At 31.4% G+C, this 20,624-nt stretch overlaps 5 protein-coding genes across 6 annotated transcripts; 4 read left to right on the forward strand and 1 right to left on the reverse strand.

Annotated features, from left to right (window-relative positions):
- The first annotated feature begins 769 nt into the window (after positions 1-769).
- On the forward strand, positions 770-6,436 carry LOC111426054 (organic cation transporter protein-like). Its single transcript, XM_023060400.2, has 10 exons — positions 770-920; positions 4,210-4,368; positions 4,434-4,623; positions 4,710-4,813; positions 4,864-5,018; positions 5,072-5,240; positions 5,299-5,547; positions 5,599-5,813; positions 5,870-6,188; positions 6,249-6,436. Exons 2-10 carry the CDS (start codon positions 4,226-4,228, stop codon positions 6,349-6,351), a joined length of 1,647 nt encoding a protein of 548 aa, XP_022916168.2. The 5' UTR covers positions 770-920; positions 4,210-4,225; the 3' UTR covers positions 6,352-6,436.
- A 1,759-nt stretch (positions 6,437-8,195) lies between these two features.
- Positions 8,196-12,417, forward strand: LOC111426056 (pyruvate dehydrogenase E1 component subunit alpha type II, mitochondrial-like). 2 transcript variants are annotated; one of them, XM_023060403.2, is made up of 8 exons: positions 8,196-8,363; positions 8,591-8,656; positions 8,721-8,894; positions 10,970-11,188; positions 11,245-11,416; positions 11,724-11,904; positions 11,956-12,100; positions 12,148-12,417. In XM_023060403.2, exons 1-8 carry the CDS (start codon positions 8,313-8,315, stop codon positions 12,331-12,333), a joined length of 1,194 nt encoding a protein of 397 aa, XP_022916171.1. In that variant the 5' UTR covers positions 8,196-8,312; the 3' UTR covers positions 12,334-12,417. The 2 variants fall into 2 exon arrangements, with proteins under 2 accessions (XP_022916171.1, XP_022916172.1); XM_023060404.2 differs by lacking the exon at positions 8,196-8,363 and having other exon boundaries at positions 8,711-8,894.
- A 93-nt stretch (positions 12,418-12,510) lies between these two features.
- LOC111426055 (signal recognition particle 54k) lies at positions 12,511-15,188 on the reverse strand. Its single transcript, XM_023060401.2, has 7 exons — positions 15,003-15,188; positions 14,768-14,944; positions 14,484-14,713; positions 14,279-14,429; positions 13,813-14,223; positions 13,035-13,227; positions 12,511-12,970 (listed from the first exon to the last, which is right to left on the reverse strand). Exons 1-7 carry the CDS (start codon positions 15,078-15,080, stop codon positions 12,684-12,686), a joined length of 1,527 nt encoding a protein of 508 aa, XP_022916169.1. The 5' UTR covers positions 15,081-15,188; the 3' UTR covers positions 12,511-12,683.
- Positions 15,189-16,262: 1,074 nt separating this feature from the next.
- Positions 16,263-18,741, forward strand: LOC111425870 (heparan-alpha-glucosaminide N-acetyltransferase-like). Its single transcript, XM_023060159.2, has 8 exons — positions 16,263-16,679; positions 16,737-16,837; positions 16,897-17,033; positions 17,089-17,297; positions 17,356-17,620; positions 17,673-17,955; positions 18,005-18,129; positions 18,182-18,741. The coding sequence occupies exons 1-8, from the start codon at positions 16,450-16,452 to the stop codon at positions 18,542-18,544; spliced, it is 1,713 nt and encodes a 570-aa protein (XP_022915927.1). The 5' UTR covers positions 16,263-16,449; the 3' UTR covers positions 18,545-18,741.
- Positions 18,742-19,342: 601 nt separating this feature from the next.
- LOC111425990 (Nth-like DNA glycosylase 1) lies at positions 19,343-20,578 on the forward strand. The gene is made up of 4 exons (XM_023060315.2): positions 19,343-19,467; positions 19,515-19,843; positions 19,898-20,068; positions 20,121-20,578. The coding sequence occupies exons 1-4, from the start codon at positions 19,386-19,388 to the stop codon at positions 20,520-20,522; spliced, it is 984 nt and encodes a 327-aa protein (XP_022916083.2). The 5' UTR covers positions 19,343-19,385; the 3' UTR covers positions 20,523-20,578.
- The last annotated feature ends 46 nt before the right edge of the window (positions 20,579-20,624 follow it).

A 20,624-nucleotide genomic window follows, 5' to 3' on the forward strand; every position in this document is an offset into this window, starting at 1 on the left:
AATTTGTTGAAAATACTAATCCCAACCTGTCCTTCCAAATTGTCGTTGCTGTCATTTGAGATTCATGAATATCCATTATAAGTACTGCTATAAAATCCATTAGATAATCTTACTAGTGCTGTAAATAATATTCCAATAAACTATCTTCATGAAGAATTCATTTGTGATACCGCAATTGGAGATTTTTTCACTTGAATTTGCTTTACCCAATTTGGAATACTTTTATTTCAAATAATTGAAGCCATACTTCCTTTATCTTGTTTAATTGTTTATAGTATAAGGCAAAAGTAGAGCAAGCTCGAGATTGAGAAGAGTTGTAAAATTATGCCAAGTATGTCTCCACCACAAATTGAATCACAGAGGGTTTTTTCGACTTCCGGACTTTCATAGCAACAACCTAACTTTAATATAACCATGTTGCTTCGTCATATGAGTCAAGGTCACCTTTTTTCAAAGGTATAATTAATATTTAATTTATCTGTAAATAATTTGCAAGCAAAATTCGACATACACCAAATTTTGAGATATTCATAATATTATATTTTACAATATTGCGATCATTTCACAATATTCTTTATTTAATTGTTATTTTTTTCTCAAAATATTTTTTTTAGACATAGCTCATAGTGTAAATGAAACTTCGAAGTCTCGGTCATTGATTTGACCGAGGCTCATCTCTAGTAAAACGCGTGCGCATAGAAATTGTCGTCCACATGGCGTGATACTACACAACACAGCGGCACGTGCAACTACTGAATGACCAACCTCTTTTCCTAAAATATTGATCCGCCGCTTGGACAACTTTACAAGTTTCTGGCTTCAAAACCACACGTTGCCGCTCTGCCCGTTTTTAAGAACCATTCATGTGCTGATGTAGTGGCTTGTGGTCATAAATTTTGCGTTTATAAGTAAATTAAAATGTAAGTACACATTTTTATCTACACCACGCTAAAGTTTTTTTAACGCATTTTCTTATCGGTTTCAAAAATAAACATTTTCTACTGATAGAATACAAAGTAAAGTGATATACACATAGATATAAAATCTATTTGGAATTTTATTGAAACATTTATGAATTTGGGTTGATTAAAAAAAATTTTAAGCCGGTTTTAATTTAATTAAAGTGTTAAATTTTATTTTAAAAGATTAAAGATACTTTATCTTGAAATATACACAAATAAAAATGTTATTTTCAAGACAACAATGTCTCCCAAAAAGTAAAGATATATCATTTTATAATTAAGATAAGATAAGAGATGTAAATAAATATTTGAAGAGTCAGATTTTGTATTAAGTTTATTCAATTGATACTCTATCTTTTAATTAGTTCGTGTATTATTACAAAAAGTGATTAGGTACGTAAGTACATAAATTTTTTTAAATATATGTTAGGTTTTAAGATATTTATCACTTTTTATATTATTTTTAAGTTAATGAAACAGATTTTAATTAAAATTTATAAAAATTAATTGGTTGGACCTTTCAATTGGTTCTCAATATATAACAGCGTATGGTTCGATGTTCTTTGATCTTAGTCCAATAAAATATACATTGCTTATATCCATACATGTTGGTTTAGTTTAATTTAAAAAAATTGACACTTTTAATACTATCTAAAAACAATAAAAGTTATCGCGTAATCAGCAATTAAGAATATCAAATTAATTGGAGTTATTTCATTTCTTGATAGACTCCATGTATTCAAAAGAAACTGATTTATAAAAGAAAACAATAGTATCAGAACAGAAACCATTATTTTCAAGAACAATTTAAAGGTTCTTAAAATACCAAAGTTAAACGAAGAAGTGTTCGTAAATTGTTATTTTTCTAACTGATGTATAATAATTAAGATAAAATGTCTCTTTTGGGTTGGCATGGTATTAATTATAAAGCCTCGGCCGCAAGTGGCCTCAATTTAATCAGCTGAATGGTACATTCTCCATCCTTAATTTAGTCAAGATTGCTTTCGGCCGATACGCTGTAATGTGTTGTCCAATTTAAAATTGGTGAGGAATTAATTAAAGCGCTTCATCTACTGAACAACTTAATGTTGAAATCATAACCAGATGTAATATTGTAAAGATAAAGTATTGTGTAAATGAACTACAACCTCAAGACCAAAATCGATGGCATTTGTCTCGACCTCAAATTCCTGCTATACTAAGACCGGAATGGAAATAAGATGAAATCAGGAAGCCATTCTGATGGCACTTAAAGCAACTCGGATGTAACGGGGAACTCAATAATAGTTCGAAACTTATCAGGACTTACAAGCAAGTCATTCCTATGGAATATAAGTGAAATACTTTAACGAAGTATATACAAAATCTACATTTCACCTTACTGGGAGTTAGATCAGTCCCAAGAAATCAACTGTCCATCCAATTTATCCAGCGTTCTTTTAGGAACCTTGGTAATCCTATTGAGCCTTCTATAATCGAAGCAGCAATGATGACTTCCATTCTTCGTAGTAAAATGCTAATTTGTTATCCATCAATTTCGAAATTTCTGGAAAAATGGGGTGATATCATTATTTGATGGGCTATTACAAATTTTTCGCCATTAAAATCTATCACTAGTTGAGTAATATAATCAAACAGCAATAAGTGCCTATGAATCTTATATAAAGGAAAATAAATATGGCTGAAGAACATAATTCTCGGGTCTCTCCGAAACATGCAACATTCCAAAAGTATAATAGTACCAAACTTTTGATCTGCATCTTACATAAAATAAAATACCTAAAACTAATAACTATTTATTACGCTACCAGATAGGAAAAAAAACAAATATGTATAGTAAACAGTAAGATGCTTTCTGTGGCGAATATGTTCATTTGAGAAATGGACGAATGACAAACCAGTAAGGAAAGAGGGAGAAGACAGTACATGTTTACACTTATATCGTATAGTGGTCCTGACCATGCTGGGTTATTACGATTCATGTCTGCTAATAGCACTGCAAAAAAAATACTCATAACATCACCTGTAAGAAATTCAGCCTTGAAATATTTCTGCACAAATTACTTCAGGTATTACCACAACCTAAACATATTGATACATTACATTATATTTTTTTATCGATCAGCAGTCCAAGATTGAACTGATAGTGAAAAATATTTAATTTGCGGATACTTCAACCTATTAGATCTGATATGGTTCATCAATATCACAAGCTTTTGTGTCTTTTCTTAAATCATTGGTAATATTAGTTCTCAAACATTCTTGAAGCATTTTCACTGCGGCCTTGATTAATTTAACCTCTACGATAATGCATTTAAGAATACTAGACTTAGTAATTAATATGCGAAAGGGTTGATTGGGAAGTGGTTTTGGAAACAAGTAATTTCAGCCAGTTTGCGTCGTGGATAGCTGCCAGTTATCCTTCATGATTCTCACCCGGTTCTGAGGCAGTGGTTTAATGCTGAGATTAATATTATTATAAACATCCTAACTTCAAAACTAACATTGGTTGCAATAATTATTAAAAAAAGATCAAAATAAATCAAGGAAGTTATCGCACTAAAATGGAATGTTACTAGAATGTTATAAACAATATTTTTATCTACATAAATCAGTTCAATAATTTTTAGGATAATCCAACGTTCACGAGCAACTCAACAACTTTTAATGTCTAGATCATTGAGAACGTGATTATACAGCACGTGAGCAATAAATGACGGATCTTTGATAATAACATTGCAAAATAAATGTTTTTTTAGCATTTACGCCAATTGAGATATAAGAAATATTTTGAAACGCCATTAGATAAGTAATTTTTTTCTAAATGCTGAAATAAACAGAAATTGTTTTAACATATGATTAATTTCAATTTAGTATCTATCTATTTTAATTTTCTACTAAATTAAAGCAATCGTCTAAATTCTACTTTATATCGTTCTATAATTATTCCAATAGAATAAATATGAAAATTTTCGACGGGATCATTGACCGTTGGAACAAAAACGTATAACGGTTTCAATTTCCTTTTTTATTTTTTATCATTTTATGAAGGTTTCTTTTTTCTTTAAAATCAATTAAGTATTTTTTATTCTAAAATAAAAAAAAAACATCGTTTCATAACTTCTTGTACTTATTTATAGATTATTATTGGCCTTTTGGAACCAATTCAATTTCATTTAGGTTTTATTTTAATCAAGATGTTATTTTACTATAACCAAAATCATTTTAGTACATCGTACAATTTCAGATATAATTAATTAATAATGGGTTACGATGATGTTATACCACTTTTGGGCGACTTCGGGCGATACCAAAGAAGAATATACTTCCTAATATGTATACCTGCCATTTTATGTGCCTTCCACAAATTAGCCAACGTTTTTTTACATGCCAAAGTGGACCACAGGTAAAAGCTATGTTTAAAAGGCTTTTTATATGATAATTTATTTATTTTTTTGATATAAATCAAAGATGTTTATTACCATCGGAATTTCCAAACGCAACATACACCTTAGATTTAAATACAACACAAGAATACTACCCTTGGGACAATTTAAACTCAAAATATTCAAATTGTTCCATGTTGGTGAATGGAACCGAACAAAGTTGTAATAAATATGTTTATGATACAAGAAAATATGAAAGCAGTATTGTGATGGAAGTAAGTACAGTTAATTTTTTTGTTTAATTAATAACATTTTTGATTGTTTATGTAGGTTTCTGTAGATTGATTTTCTTTATGTTTAGTGGCAATTGGTGTGTTCCGCGGCTTATAAGCGAGCAACTACCGATTCTGTTTTTATGATTGGTGTTATGTTGGGTTCTATTGGATTTGGCGAACTATCAGATAGGTATAAAATAATTTTAATTAAAGCAACACAGATTAAAAGAGCTTTTTTAGATATGGCCGAAAGATAATATTTTTTATAAGTTTGGTGATTCAAGTAGTTTTTGGGCTTTTAACAGCAGTCGCGCCCGAATTTTGGACTTATACAATAGCTCGAGCGATTGTTGGAGCAACAACTTCCGGAGTCTTTTTAGTAGCTTATGTCATAGGTATTTGTCTAAAATTACACTAAATTTTTGATTAAATTTATTTGATTTTGCAGCAATGGAAATGGTAGGTCCAAAAAAACGTATGATAGCAGGTACAGTGTGTCAAATGTTTTTCTCGTTAGGTTACATGTTAACGGCGTTATTCGCTTATTACATCCGCGAATGGAGACATTTACAAATCGCTCTCACGGTTCCTGGGATTGCTTTCTTTTGTTATTGGTGGTAAATAATGATTTTACTAATAAATAAACTTGCAAATATGTAATGATTTTAATTGTAGGTTTATTCCTGAATCAACAAGATGGTTAATATCAAAAAACAGAATTGCAGAAGCCAAAGATTTAATAAAAATTGCTGCCAAAGAAAATAAAGTGACAATACCTGAAGAAGAATTAGATAGGTTACTTGAATCTGATGTTAAGAAATTAAACGAAGAGCAAGAAAAAAATAATACATCAAAACCAAGCGTTTTGGATATATTTAAGCATGCTAATTTAAGAAAGCGGTCATTGATAATATTTTTTGATTGGTAAGGATTTAAAGTTATTTTAAAACAATCTAAAAATCTAAATCTTTTCAGGTTTGCAAACAGTATGACTTATTATGGTTTATCTTGGAATACAAGCAACTTAGGAGGAAATGATTATTTAAGCTTTGTAATATCAGGTGCTGTTGAAATTCCTGCTTACACATTTGTAATGTTAACAATCAATAGATGGGGAAGAAAATGTGTTTTATGCGGAAGTATGGTTACTGCTGGTATTGCTTTGTTAATTACAATGGCTGTCCCTTCAAGTAAAAAAACGAACTTATTTTTTTTACATCCAAGTACAAATTTTTTTAAATTTTAGGTAGCCAATGGGGAGTTGTAGCTTTAGCTATGATTGGAAAATTAGCGATAACTGCTAGTTATGGCGCGATTTATATTTTTTCAGTGGAACAATTTCCTACTGTTATCAGAAACGCTGGATTAGGAGCTGGCTCTACATCAGCTAGAGTAGGATCTGTTCTTGCGCCAGTTATAAATATAATGTCCGAATATTGGCAACCGTTGCCTTTAATTATTTTTGGAGCTTTAGCTTTTATTGGAGGTTGTTTATCTTTATTGTTACCAGAAACGTTAAATAAACAACTTCCCGAAACTATCGAAGATGGAGAAAAGTTTGGAAGGTAAAAGTTATTTGGAAATATTTCAATAAATACTAAATTAATTATATTTCAATTTATTAGGGAAGAAAAAGGAACGAAAGACGAAATAGAATCATTAAATGTAATAGAAAAAGCCAACGGCCTTTCAAATCAAAATGGTCATACAGAAACCAATAGGAATTAATTAATATTTATAATTAAATTACTTAAATTGTTTTATAAACCAAAATCTTTAAAGTGATACAATTGGTAGTTGGCGATCTGAAATTTAACACATTCAAGGTTAGAATTTTGTACACAATATGATTTATATAATATTTATATACATAAATAATTAAGTTTACCAACTCAAAATTAACCCAAAATACAATCGCCTTCTCAAGTTTTTAATTTATTGAGCTAATTAAGCTAAATATATATATATTTTTGATAATATCACGTAACAACAAAGTGTCTATGGTAATTAACAGAACTTTGAATCCAACACAATAAGCGCCAAAAAATGCATTTATTTAAAGTATTATGCTACATTCTGTATCTGTAATCTTCCACTAAGTGTGTTTCTATTAAATTGTAATGTGTAGTAAAATTTTGTACTTGAAATAAAGCTTATATTTGCAAAAATTGCTATTTAGTCGTTTTATCCTCAATTAGTACATAAACAAGTATCCTATAAAATTTAACCTAAGCTACTTAACTTAAGACGCTAAGCAACTTAGCCGGATTTGGTCTTCGTAGTGTGAGAAAGTTTTGAAGTAAGTTGTCCAAATGTTTCTTTTAATAAGACTATTGTTTTCGTAATTATTATGTTTGTTCAAGAAAAGTTTAAAGCTTACGCCAGAATGTCATGTGATGTGTATTAAGAGTGGTTTGATGTGCCTATATTTCCTGGGTGTTCTTATTGAGAACTTGAATGAATGAGTTCCATCCATGGATTTAATGAAATCTGGCAGAATATTGGCAGAAACCCTACTAATTCCGGAAGAAGATTTTTCCATACTGAATGATGAGACTACAACCAGCATCTACAATACTGGCGTAGGCCAACGTATTAGGAAGTGATTCCAACATTGCACATGGCCCAAAAGACTGCCAAATATAATTTGAATGTGGTCAAATAGAAATGATATGCAATAAGTACCATCTAAAAGCAGATTTATCTAGAACAAACAGAAACAGTAAATAAAAGCAGCTACCAGCTGTACAATCATCGTTGCAACGGGCTTTTCTCAATCAACGATACTTCTTATCTGCACCTTTCCACTGAACTCCACTCTAGGAACACAAACTCCAACCCAAGATCAATCTCACTCTCTTCTAGGACTGGAAATCTTCTTTGTTTCTACCATCAGCTGGACTGATTTCCCCAATTGATACAGGACTGACTGCTTCCAACCTCTTCAAGTGACCGTTGCTGCTCCAGCTCAAAATTGACTAGCCTCTGAACTGTTTCGAACTCTAAGACTGACTCAAAAAAAAACTGCCTCGCTTTTTCCGAAAACCTGCCGGCAGAACCATATATTCAATCTTCAGTCCAGCAGTACTGGTTGTGGAAAGAAAACTGAATTGGGGGGATAAATGCAAGATTGAAGAGAGAACCATAAATATTTAAATACAGTGATTTCTTTTGCGTTCCAGTTTTAGTCATAATGGAAGAAAGGTAAATGATATGATTGAAGATTAACAATAACTATGTATAAGATAGAAGTAGTACATTATTGGAAAGAATAAACAATTAGGCATAAGGAAATTTATGTTTTTTCATCGGAGCTTAAAGAAACGCAAAAGAAATGAAACACAGCAACAAGTTAATTTAATTTTATCAATTTTTATTGTAAAGCATCATTGTTAACATGTTCTTACTGATTTCTTTGCCTTAATCGAGTATCAAGTGGTACATTATTAGAAACAATGATCAAAAACGACCAAACAGTTTAGTTAGTTTTTTCAATGCTCACTCAGTGTGTACACGCCTTCAAATATATATAGAATGGTGAAAGAGCACGTGAGTGATAAAGATGGAAAGCTGACGTAAAACGACGATGTCACAAATGAATTAGAGGTTATATACAACGACCTTTTCTTTCAGTCAAGAAGCAAACGAACAACTGAATATCGTGATCATTTTTTGCGATTTCGATAAAAATGTTAACAAAATCGTGCCGATTATTACAAAAGTTATGTGGAGATTCTCAGGTAAATAATGAATTAAACGTAACAGATTGAAGGTTAATAAGTGTTGTATGTAGTATATACAGGTGGGATTGTTCTAAATAAAGTTGGCTATGAACAAAGTTTTTTTATGGCCCCATTAGATATTTTTAATTCGAGTGTAACGAAAATATTTCTTTAAAAATATCTTTTTTTTTTTTGCTTGAAAAATATTTACTTTGTCCAATTTGCTTTAAGTTATTTTTTTTTAGAAATTAAAGGGATTCTCTGCCAAAAATGGATATTCAACAGCAGCTACTGCAACATTTGAAACAAAAGTAAGATTTTGTTGCTTATAAGATTTGAATGAAATAGTAGAGTAATTCATTAAGTTTTTTATAGCCATTTAGGCTGCATAAATTGGAAGAAAGCCCATCAACTTCTGTTACATTATCCAAAGAAGATGCCATAACTTATTACTCACAAATGCATACTATTAGGCGTATGGAAACATCTGCTGGTAGCTTATATAAGGAAAAAATTATTAGAGGATTTTGTCATCTTTATTCAGGACAGGTAAATGACTATGTAAATACAGGCTTGATAAAATTAAGTTAATGTTGATGCTGGAATTATTAGGCAAATAGAATCATGTCTAAAAATACAATATAATCCAAGCCACAGAACACAAAGTACCTTTTTTTGTAGTTACTTCTGTGATTTCCTCTTAAAGTCATAAGCCTTTGGTTTTATTTTGCAATTTTATATACTTACTGATATAATTCCAAAAATGGGTTGGGTAATGTTTCCATCAAATGTTTGCAAGAATTAGAACAGTAACACTCAAGAAACAATTCTGCCACGCCCAAGTTTGGACATACCAAACAAAGTTTGCGCGAGGCATCAAACGCGTGAAGATGTCCAATCACCGCGCAATGTTTGGAAACACCCTTAGAGTCCTTTTTTCTGAAGTAGTACTCATTTGCCCTTGAGTACTGTCTTTTCCCAGATATTCTGAGCGGAACAAAAGCTTTGAAACACTTAATTTTGTCCTAAATGGGCAGTCAGTCATAGAAAATTTGGGATACCAAGTTTCCAGACTGACATTCGCAATGTTGCCATATTTTTTTGTTTTCTTGTATTATGAGCTACTTAGGATTCTTAAATAACACGCTTTTATGTTATTTCATGAAATCTACATTTCAATACGAGTTCAACCATATGTAATACTTGAGATTTGATGTATTCAGAAAGGTCTTAAACAAATAAATTGCTCAGTGCAAACTATATAAAGAGCAATTATTTATATCATGTTGCGACTTTGATATTAATTCATTATTACCTTAAACTGTAGGCAGTTTGGCAAATTTTGAAATATTCTGCAATGTATATCATTTCTCTAAGATTGTATGATGGGATGATACGGTGGCGAAACAAGAACTTATACTTGTTTCACTTATTGCACAATAATTAATTAAGTTTATTGCTACCATATCAGCAATACATTCCACAAACAATTAAATTTTAACAATACTACAATTACATATATCACATTACAATACAATACATTTTATTTCCTATCCTACCCCTCCCCATCTCCTCTCCGCATCTCCCTACGCTGCCTTGTCGCCACCACCTCCCTCATCCATTCTCTTCCCTCTGCCCCCTCCCCCAGCACCTGCTTCCAGCCGATCACCTCCTCTCTTAGCTCGTTACACTCCCTCAGTAGGTGCTCCAACGACTCCCACTCCCCCCCACATAGCCTACAACCCCTCTCATCATCTCTCATCCAATACCTATTCGCTCTCTCCTCATTGCCGCATCTGAATCTTGCCACCATCCTCTTCCCCTCCTCATCCCCCTCCACCGACAGGTACTTCGGCAATCCCTCCGTTATTATTTCCTCGTACTTAGGGTTGTACCTGCTCTCCCTTATCTGCCCCCTTCTTTCTTGCCTCTGTACATCTCTATCCCTGCTCTCCAGCTCTTTCCACATCTCAATCCCTTCCCTCCTTCTATCATCTACCGCTTTCACTGAGTACCCCACCCTTCTGAAATATTCCTCCCTTCCTCGTTGCCCGTAACCCCCTTTCCCTGCCTTAATCTCTTTCCAGCACTCCCCCAAAATTTTACATTGAGACCTCCCTTCAACCCTCTCCTCAAAACGTACCGCCCTTTTACCCGCCTCCACTCTTAACTTATCAACCTTCACCTCTTCTCTGACTATGTACTCCGGCGTCTCTTTTGCCAACCCCAAAACCCATCTCCAATACCTAGCCTGTTATTGCACAATACACACCACCCAAATCGTTCTCTTATCCAAAATGCAAAAACTTTTAAGTTTTTTGAGAAAGCTTGAAGCGTTAAATATGGACACCAAAGAGTTTGATAACAATATCTTTCAATTTCTTAAAGCCGCTTTTTTTCGACTAATATCCAGTGAAATTATGAACCTTGTTCTTGGTCATAACAAGCCTTATTCCGAATAAAAATTTATCTTCAGTACTAGAAACATCTTTCTGTATGTCATCTAATTGCGTAGAAACACTTACAAAAACACATCAAATCAGCATATCCAAGTCATCAGCTCTAAGTTAAATACATAAATGTTATGAAAAATTTATATGTATATTGTTTCTGTATTTATTTAGGAAGCAGTATGTGTAGGAATAAAAGCAGCTCTTCGACCAAATGACGCTGTTATCACCGCATATAGAGCTCATGGTTGGACTTATGTAATGGGCGTTTCTGTTCAAGGAGTTTTGGCGGAATTAACAGGTAGACAAAGTGGTTGTTCACGTGGAAAAGGAGGCTCCATGCACATGTATGGAGATAATTTTTATGGTGGAAATGGAATAGTAGGAGCACAAGTAATAAAAAAACTTGGTCATCTTCAAAAAAATATTTTTATCTAAAAATATTTTAGGTACCTTTAGGAGTTGGTATAGCATTTGCCTTAAAATACCAAGGAATCGATGGGGTTTGCGTTAGTTTATACGGTGATGGTGCCGCTAATCAAGGACAGGTGTTTGAAGTTTATAACATGGCGAAACTTTTAAACATTCCATGTATATTTGTATGTGAGAATAATGGATATGGTAAGTTTTGTGTTTTTGAAATTCAAACATCTATATTTATGCATCTCCATTCTTAAGTTGTTATCTTTGAGTTTTTTTCACGTTTCATATTACCGAAATAATAAGTTTTTCCGTCTGTAATGTGGCGTTTATTTTTTATTTCATGTTTAAAAAAAAAAATTAATAAGACTTGTGTAAGTATAGTTGAGTGGTTTATTTTTAAGGTTATGTAACGAGTGATTGTTTCTCTAATCTTTTTACTTTTTGAACTTGGCTTGGAACATACATTTGTAATCTCGTTAAATTTGATTACATTTTCGAATTTTAGGGATGGGCACAAGCGCTGAACGTGCTGCAGCTAGTACAGCTTATTACACAAGAGGTGATTATGTCCCAGGAATTTGGATTGATGGAATGGATGTTTTAGCTGTAAGAGAAGCTGCTAGATATGCAGTTAATCATTGCACTTCTGGGAAAGGACCTATTGTACTTGAGGTTGCCACATATAGGTAATCATGAAAATATTTCAAATTTAAAAGTCGATAATAACGACTTTCTAGATATTCTGGTCATTCCATGTCGGATCCAGGCACAAGTTATAGAACACGTGATGAAATTCAAGAAGTACGACAAACTAGGGATCCTATTACCTCATTTAAAGAGAAGATTTTAACCGCTAATTTGGTGACGCCTGAAGAGTTAAAGGTAAATGTTATATTTTGAGTTATTGATGTTTAATTAATTTTTTTTAGAAAATTGAAACGGAAAGTAGGGCAATGGTTGATGAAATAACCAAAAAAGCTAAAGCTGATAAAGAAGTCGATCTTGACGAGTTAAGCGCTGATGTTTACTCAGTTAACCTTGAAGAAAAAATTAGAAATATAACTCCATTTGAACCGCTCCAACATAAACGAATTGGTCCTGCTGTAAATATGTAAAATGTTTCCTGTAAATACTTTATAATTTATGTTCTTTTAATTAATTAAAATTGATAATATTATAAATAAACCATTAATTAATTAGTTATTGTTTTTCCTTCAAAGATTTTAATAAAATATAACATCTGTTATTGTTTTTATGTTTCATCATATCAAATCATAGAATAAAAACATTACTTAAAAAACGGTACCTCCAAGATTTGTATTTATAATTGAAACTTATTACAATAATTTATAATTATTAATAGAAATTAAAGTATAAAGTAAAAATCAAATATAATTATTACATATTTTTATATCTTTTTTTTAATCAAGGAAGAACAGAAATTAACATTTCGAAAATAAAAAATCTATTTACCACCAAACCCACTCATAAGATTACCTAATCCACCTAAACCTCCAGCCGCCCCATTTTGCAACTGTCTCATCATATTTTGTAAACCTGCCATACCACCCATTTGATGTAACACTCGAGGATCCATCATTTTCGCCATTTGTTGATTTAATTTAGCCATTTGCACCTGGTTAACGTTCTTTGCCATATCGCCACCTTTAAACAAACCTTTAATACCGCCCATTTTTTTCACTACAGCAGCGAATTTTGTGTATTGCATTATTAAATCTTTTACTTCACGTTCTAAAAAGTTGTTTTTGACATTATTTTAATGCAATCTAATTTTGTTTTTTTAAACAAATTTTACCAGTTACTCCAGCTCCTTGAGCTACACGAATAACACGTCCATTTTGTTTAGAAAATAACTTGGCACCATCACGACTATCAAGTTCATTATCACTCATACTATCCATAATGGTCATAAGACGTTTTAAACGTGCCACTGATTCTTGTTCTGTTCCTTTTGACATAAAATCTTGACTGAAACCAGGAATCATTCCCTAAAAAAACAACAATTTATAAACATATACTTAAAATTTTTTTTAGTTTCACTATTCATACAGTTTTAAAATTTTTGTATTACAGGCACAAAATAACCAGAAAAGACACTGACCTCGCAATACCGCCATTGTGGTATTAACCAAAAGGCACAGAATAATCAGAAAAGTTACTCAAAACTGATTTTTCTGTGTCTGTGCAGTGACGTCATGATTTAGGTGACGTATTGTGGTTTAACCACCAATAATCAAATTAATTTCCCAATATGAGGGAAACTACAACAAATAGGAATGTTTATAGATGATTTGTAGTGAATTAAATTCCCTTTCTGATAGCCTAATAAGATATGGGTCGTTTCATTTAAAATTTTCGAATTTCTTGCCATGAAATGTAGAGAAAGGTAATTAAATTTTTGACCACCTGTATAAGATACTGTAATACAAAGAATGACAATCTATTTGATAGCATCTGAAGAGTAATTGTGCTAATTTAGAGCATTTTTGAATGAATGGTGGTTCAGAAATAATCATGTACCAAAATTTTAAAACTGTATAAATAGTGAACCTAAAAAAGAAGTGATTTTTTACCATAATTTGTGAAAATGGTCCCATTTTCATGATATTCTGAAATTGTTCATACATATCCCTTAAGGTAAATTGTCCGTGTTTGATTTTTTCAAGCAATTCTTCGTTATCGTCTAGTTTTAATTCGTTAACCTTATCTATAAGACCTTCGATATCTCCCATTCCAAGTAATTTACTTACAAAAGGCTTTGTTTTAAAGGGTTCTAAATCATCTATGTGTTCACCGGTTCCTATATAGATAATAGGACTGCTTGTGGCTGCCACTGCACTGAGGGCTCCACCTCCCTTTGCATGACCATCTAATTTCGAGATGATAACCGAACCAACATTAACTTTTTCTTTAAAAGCTTTAGCTTGTGATTCACAAGCTTGACCTATTGTAGCATCCATAACGAATATTATATTATCTGGTTTCTAAAATTTTAATTAAATGTAATATATAATAATTACCAATTAAAAGTGTACTTACCACTGCATTTGATACAGCCAACATTTCTTCAAACAAAGATTCTTCTTGCTTATGCCTACCACTTGTATCTACAATAATTATTTCAAATCCTTCCTTTTTAAACATATCCACACCATCTTGCGCAATAACAACAGGATCTACTTCAGTGTAACTATAAAATTAATATCAATAAGTAATGCCCTAATAAAATAAAAGGATCATTTACCTCCCATAAAATGGAATTCTTGCTTTTGTACAATTTTGTTTAACCTGATCATAAGCTCCCGCTCTGAATGTATCGGCACAAACAAGAGCAGATTTCCAATTTTTCTTCAAATAATGATAAGCCAATTTAGTACAAGTAGTGGTTTTACCCGAACCTTGTAATCCAACGAACATAATAACATTTGGTTTACCTTTTATTGGCTGATATGGTTTCACACCAGGATCAACAAGCTAAAATAACCCCCTTCATTCCAACAACTTCATCCAAATCAACACCATACTTACTTTAACTAATTCTTTAAAAACTGCACTTTGAATCATCCGTCGCTTATTAAGACCCCCGGCCATCTCATCAAAATCAATAACAGCCCGAACATTTTCGCGTAGTTTCTTAACAAGACGAATATTAACGTCGGCTTCGAGAAGGGCCGCGCATATTTCTTTAAGCATGCCATTTAGTACCTAAAAATGTGAATGTGTTTTAAACATAACCTCAATTTCAACAGCTGGATCTTTCTACTTCTTCGTTTATGATGGTCGCCTTCGTTAACGATTGCAACGCGGTCGTAATTTTACGACCCAAATCCGCTAAAACCATTTTGAATGTTTATTTTTTATGTAGCTTGAAGATAAACAAAGTTATTGCACTTTTGAACGAAACATTTCGATTTTGACTTTTGACAACACGACACATCACTTTTATTACGACATCTATCGTTAAATTTGGAAACTCTATTTTAATTATTTTTTTCACTTTTTTATTATTTTTAAAAAGATATTATTACTTTTTTTAGTTATTAATGTGCGTAATATTGATTATTTTTTTAGTTAAAGATTTAATTCTAATATTAAAAAAGAATAATTTATAATTTGATTAATTTTTTTAAGTTTTAGTGCGACATCTGTTGATAGGTTTAATAACTAATGCTGTTAGTCTAGTTTTTTATTATTAATTATTATTAATAAACAAATCTCAACTGAAAAAAATTTACTCCTACGTCCACAGTATGTAAAAAAGTAATATGAAGATAAAATACAATTTCAGAACGTAGGTAGATTCAAAAATTGGTACAGTATTAAAATCTAACCATTTTGTTAGATTTTGAGTTCAATTCTGATTGAATTATAATTGAAGCACATGTCTTGCTTGAGCCACCGATGTATTTCTAGCAAGATCTCATCTTTAACTTCTTAAAATCAGATTTGCTTAAAATCAGTTCCTTGATGTTGAACCATAATCCCTGAATATTCACATGAAGATTGATATTCCTGTAACAGAAAATATCTTCTACTCCAAACAAAACATATCATTTGGTCTTCAAATGCAGCTAACTGCCTCATTCAAATTAATTTTAAGCTTTAATTTTAGTTTAGCCAACGTCGGTAAAACAGTATTCTTATTCCACTATCTATCACGTTGCCATCCTCTATTTGGTTTTGTGCAATATGACTTTATTATGACTTCCATTAAAGTCTAGTCATAGAAAATATTTAAATTATACTATTACTTATTTATATTATGCCTAATTAATCCCTAATAAAGCTGTCATTACTGACGTTTGATTTTAAAGCAAAAGATATAAGCGTGATTCGATTGATTGAACCTAAGTGACATAATATTTTTCATAATTTAATTCTATTTTTAAATACTTGAACTAAGTTTGAACATATTCAAACATTTCCTGTACAATTTTAATTAAAAATGGTTAAATCCTTAAATTGAACTTAAATAAATACTAAAATAAAACTTATTTTGGTTAACCGAACATTTACATCACGTGATATACGTCAGATAAATAAAGCGTAAATGTGAGTCAGCTTGTTATCAAAATAAACCTTTGTTATGTACTTTAATGGAATGCGTCTGGAAGTGACGAAGACTTAGTGCCGTGCATGAACTGTTTTAATGCGATGTGAACGATAAAATATTTTGACGGAAGTGTTGTTAAAATCGAATTGCAGTCACAATGTTGTTCACCACGAAGAATAAGTGCAAAGATTCTACCCCTGATTTTATCTTTGATGAAGCTTGTTTAGACGTACTAAACACCCTAAATGAAACCGTTCAAATTACGGGACAATACCGGGAGTGTGATGGATGTGATTTTCAAAATATCACATCCTTACAACCTAATCAAAATGTATCAATTCTTATTAATACAAGATTTTCTTTGAATATGAAAGGAGCAAATTGCAGGTATATATTTCACTTCTTTATTTAAAGTATTTTGTTTCATTATCGCTTTGTTTACAGTTGGAGTTCTGAGTTGTTAGAACATTACCGATACGGCTGGAATATTACAGCTAAATGCCCAGGAATTTACATAAAAGAGTCAGCTGATAACCCATATATTCGTAAATAAAAAATAGTAATCTATTTTAAAAAAAAAAATTAAACAATTTTGTATTTTCAGCGATATTAAGTGCTTTTATAATCCTTTTTTTATTTGGAACCATCTGGTATATGATAAAATGCATCTATAAGTGTACCAAAAATAATGCAATTTGGCAAAGATACCCAATTTTTGCAAACAATTCAGAAAATGAAAATGTAAAAATTAAAACAATAATTTAATCCAATTTTTGAAATTAATTTGTTCTTGTAGTTGTCCCAAAGTTTAAATGATAGCGCTCCTCTGGTAGTTGAAAGACCACCAAAACCATTAAAACACCCAAATCGTATAAAATCTATTGATACATTTAGAGGAATATGTATTGTTATTATGATTTTTGTGAATTATGGAGGTGGAAAATATTGGTTTTTTAGTCATTCACCATGGAATGGTTTAACTGTTGCTGATTTAGTTTTTCCATGGTTAATCTCTATTTCATATTTTTGTATTTTAAATTAAAAAAAACTAATTTATCTTTAGGTTTATTTGGTTAATGGGAATGTCTTACACAATATCTTTATCTACCAAACTTAGAAATGCTGTACCGCGTCGACAATTAGTTATTGAAGTATTAAGACGTTCAGCTATGTTAGTTTTGTTGGGGTTAATATTAAATTCTCACGGTGAAGTTACTGAAATTGGAAAATTGAGATTTCCTGGAGTTTTACAGCACATTGGAGTAACTTATCTTGTTGTTGGATTGATTGAATCTGTTTTTGCTAAACGTTTACAAACTAATGAAGGGGTAAACTTATTGATCATTTTAATGTAACATTTATTAATATTTTATCTTTTAGGCTGGAAGATTTAATCTAATTCAAGATTTATGTGTTTCTCTCCCACAATGGGGTATTATTGCTTGTTTTGTTATCATTCATACTTGTATTACATTTTTGGTGAATGTTCCTGGTTGTGGTAAGGGTTATTTAGGTCCTGGAGGACTTCATGATCATGCTAAACATGAGTTATGTACTGGAGGGGTTGCTGGATATATTGATAGAGAGATTTTTGGTAATCATATGTATCAAAAACCAACATGTACATTTGTTTATCAAACTACCCAAGCTTTTGACCCAGAAGGTAAATAAAAAAGTTAAAGAATTAATTATACTTTAATTTGGTTTTTTAGGTTTTCTTTCAACATTTACTTCAATATTTTTGGCTTACATGGGTATTCATGCTGGAAGAATATTTAGCATGTATGCAAGTCCTCTTCAAAGAACTGTTAGGTTCTTAATTTGGGGAGTTGTAACAGTAAGTATAAAAGAAGAAAATGTTTTTAGAAGAATTAAATTAATTTTTTTAGGCTTTAATTGGTGGTATTCTTTGTAATTTCTCTAAGAATGGAGGTGCAATTCCAATAAACAAAAATTTGTGGTCACTTTCGTTTGTGTTGGTTTTGGGTGGGATGGCGTTTATAATCCAGGCGTTTTTGTATGTTTTGGTTGATCTACAACGGAAATGGGGGGGAAGACCGTTTTTCTATCCCGGAATGAACCCGATTTTCTTATACGTAGGGCACGTTATTTTCAAAAATACTTTCCCATTTGCTTGGATTCCGAATGTTAAATCGCACTCGGCCTATCTTGGCATGAATTTATGGGGTACAGCTCTTTGGGTTGCTATTTCGATATTCTTATATAAAAGGAACATCTTTTTCAAAATATAGCATAGCATCTTGATATTCTGCATCTATTATTTTATATTGGTATTATTATATTTGTTATAAAATCTTTTGAAAATATGACGAACATATAATTAGTTTAGAATTAGTTTAAAAAATGTTATTGGAGGACTGAATATTTTGTAGAAATGCATTATGTATTTAATCAGTTATTTTTCAATAAATAATAATGCTTTGAAGAATATCTTGCATTTTAATTTTTGACATAATTGCAGTTCTTAGAACTAGAAACATTCTAGGTCTACTGTTAGTTCTAGTACTAGTATTAGCATTAGTTTTAATTGTTATTGATAAATAAACAATTAGCATAAGCAAATAGAATAAATTAAAGAAAGTAAGAATAGAGGGGAACTGAACAATAAAGCAAAAATACAATTATATAAAACCATCTATGTATATACCCACTTAATTATGTAACAGAAACTTGGACGATTTTGGACAAGCACTAAGCAAATGTAACAGCAGCAGAGATAAAGTACCTACGCAAGAGGTACTAAGTTTAAACCCCCTGGTACAATATAATAGAGGAAATCCATAAGTTGGTGTGGTCATCTGGTTCAAATGAAAGAAAATAAAATATCTAACAAAATGTTCAAGATGAGGCCAGAAGGAAAGAGAAAGCGTGGTAGACCAAGAGCCCAATGGGAGGGAGAGATTGAGAAGATGGATTCAAAACCCAACACCGTAATGTATAAATTGGGGCAACAGAAAGAAGAAGAAAACGAATAAATTAAGCATTTGCTAATTTAAAGTGCAATAGTGGTTGCCTACCCATACGTGACATAAAAAACGGGCCGTCAAATACATAACCTATACCAACATATCCATGACATTTTTACAAAACTTCAAATATATAAAGTTTCTAAGAAGTTCGTTGTGGTTAAATCAACACATCATTAATAATTTCGGTTCGTAGATTTACTTTAAGTTATTTTTATGCAAAATCATCTTTTAGATATGCCTAAACGCAAAACAACAAAGAATGTTAAATCTGTTCCTAAACAACCTCAAAACATTCCTAAAGAAGAATTGAAAGAATCTTGTAAAGAAAACGAGTCCCTTTCAAGTTTTAAGAAAGAAAAACCACCTAGTTTAAGTCATAAAAGAGATCATGTTAAAGTTGAATATGAGGAAGTTCCAAAAAAAATTCTTAAATATGAAGGAATTGGACCTGGTAATTGGGAAGTTGTTTTAGATAATTTAAGGGAGATGAGAATGAATAAGGATGCTCCTGTTGATAGTATGGGGTGTGATCAATGTCCTGATACTACAGCAGATCCCAAAGTAAATTACTAATGTTATTAATTTAATTATTTTAATAATCTACATAAATTATAGGATAAGAGATATCAAGCACTTTTATCATTAATGCTTAGCAGCCAAACTAAAGATGAAGTGACTTATGCTGCTATGTTAAGACTTCGAGAACATGGTTGTACACTTGAGAAGATTTCAGAAATTACAGAACAAAAATTAAGTGAATTATTATATCCAGTTAGTTTTTATAAGGTGTATAAAACAATAATGATACTTTAAATTATAATTACTTATAACATTTTAGAACAAAGCTAAATATATAAAAAAATCAACTCAAATGATTAAAGATGTCTTTAATGGTGATATTCCAAAAACAGTTGAAGAATTATGTAAACTTCCTGGGGTTGGGCCAAAAATGGCACATTTATGCATGAAAACAGCATGGAATGAAATAACTGGAATTGGCGTAGATACACACGTGCATAGAATCACCAATAGATTAGGTTGGGTTAAAACAAAAACACCAGAAGAAACTCGAAAAGGCTTAGAGGGTTGGTTACCAAAGGAATTATGGAGTGAAGTTAATCACTTATTGGTTGGGTTTGGTCAACAAACATGTAAACCTGTTAAACCGCTTTGTGAAAGTTGTTTAAATAAGGATTTATGTCCGTTTGTAAAAAAGAACACAAAGAAAAGTGCTAAATAATAGTATTTTAGCAAAGTGTAATTAAAGAAAATATTACATAAAGATAATATAATACATTTCTTCATTTTTTTCTAATGTAGACAATTAAATTGCCTTTGTCAT

The sequence above is a fragment of the Onthophagus taurus genome, chromosome 2, assembly GCF_036711975.1.
Source record: "Onthophagus taurus isolate NC chromosome 2, IU_Otau_3.0, whole genome shotgun sequence".
NCBI classification, from domain to species: domain Eukaryota; kingdom Metazoa; phylum Arthropoda; class Insecta; order Coleoptera; family Scarabaeidae; genus Onthophagus; species Onthophagus taurus.

Excerpts from the sequence above, each read along its gene's own strand:
- LOC111426054 (XM_023060400.2), top strand. The coding sequence starts at position 4,226 with ATGGGTTACGATGATGTTATACCACTTTTGGGCGACTTCGGGCGATAC. Across the intron at positions 4,369-4,433 it reads CATGCCAAAGTGGACCACAG|ATGTTTATTACCATCGGAAT; the intron begins GTAAAAGCTATG and ends TATAAATCAAAG. Across the intron at positions 5,548-5,598 it reads TTGATAATATTTTTTGATTG|GTTTGCAAACAGTATGACTT; the intron begins GTAAGGATTTAA and ends AAATCTTTTCAG.
- LOC111426056 (XM_023060403.2), top strand. The coding sequence starts at position 8,313 with ATGTTAACAAAATCGTGCCGATTATTACAAAAGTTATGTGGAGATTCT. Across the intron at positions 8,364-8,590 it reads AGTTATGTGGAGATTCTCAG|AAATTAAAGGGATTCTCTGC; the intron begins GTAAATAATGAA and ends ATTTTTTTTTAG. Across the intron at positions 8,657-8,720 it reads CTGCAACATTTGAAACAAAA|CCATTTAGGCTGCATAAATT; the intron begins GTAAGATTTTGT and ends AGTTTTTTATAG.
- LOC111426055 (XM_023060401.2), bottom strand. The coding sequence starts at position 15,080 with ATGGTTTTAGCGGATTTGGGTCGTAAAATTACGACCGCGTTGCAATCG. Across the intron at positions 14,714-14,767 it reads TTTTTAAAGAATTAGTTAAA|CTTGTTGATCCTGGTGTGAA; the intron begins GTAAGTATGGTG and ends GGGTTATTTTAG. Across the intron at positions 13,228-13,812 it reads GACCATTTTCACAAATTATG|GGAATGATTCCTGGTTTCAG; the intron begins GTAAAAAATCAC and ends TTGTTTTTTTAG.
- LOC111425870 (XM_023060159.2), top strand. The coding sequence starts at position 16,450 with ATGTTGTTCACCACGAAGAATAAGTGCAAAGATTCTACCCCTGATTTT. Across the intron at positions 16,838-16,896 it reads AGCTGATAACCCATATATTC|CGATATTAAGTGCTTTTATA; the intron begins GTAAATAAAAAA and ends TTGTATTTTCAG. Across the intron at positions 17,034-17,088 it reads ACAATTCAGAAAATGAAAAT|TTGTCCCAAAGTTTAAATGA; the intron begins GTAAAAATTAAA and ends TTGTTCTTGTAG.
- LOC111425990 (XM_023060315.2), top strand. The coding sequence starts at position 19,386 with ATGACATTTTTACAAAACTTCAAATATATAAAGTTTCTAAGAAGTTCG. Across the intron at positions 19,844-19,897 it reads ATACTACAGCAGATCCCAAA|GATAAGAGATATCAAGCACT; the intron begins GTAAATTACTAA and ends CATAAATTATAG. Across the intron at positions 20,069-20,120 it reads ATCCAGTTAGTTTTTATAAG|AACAAAGCTAAATATATAAA; the intron begins GTGTATAAAACA and ends ATAACATTTTAG.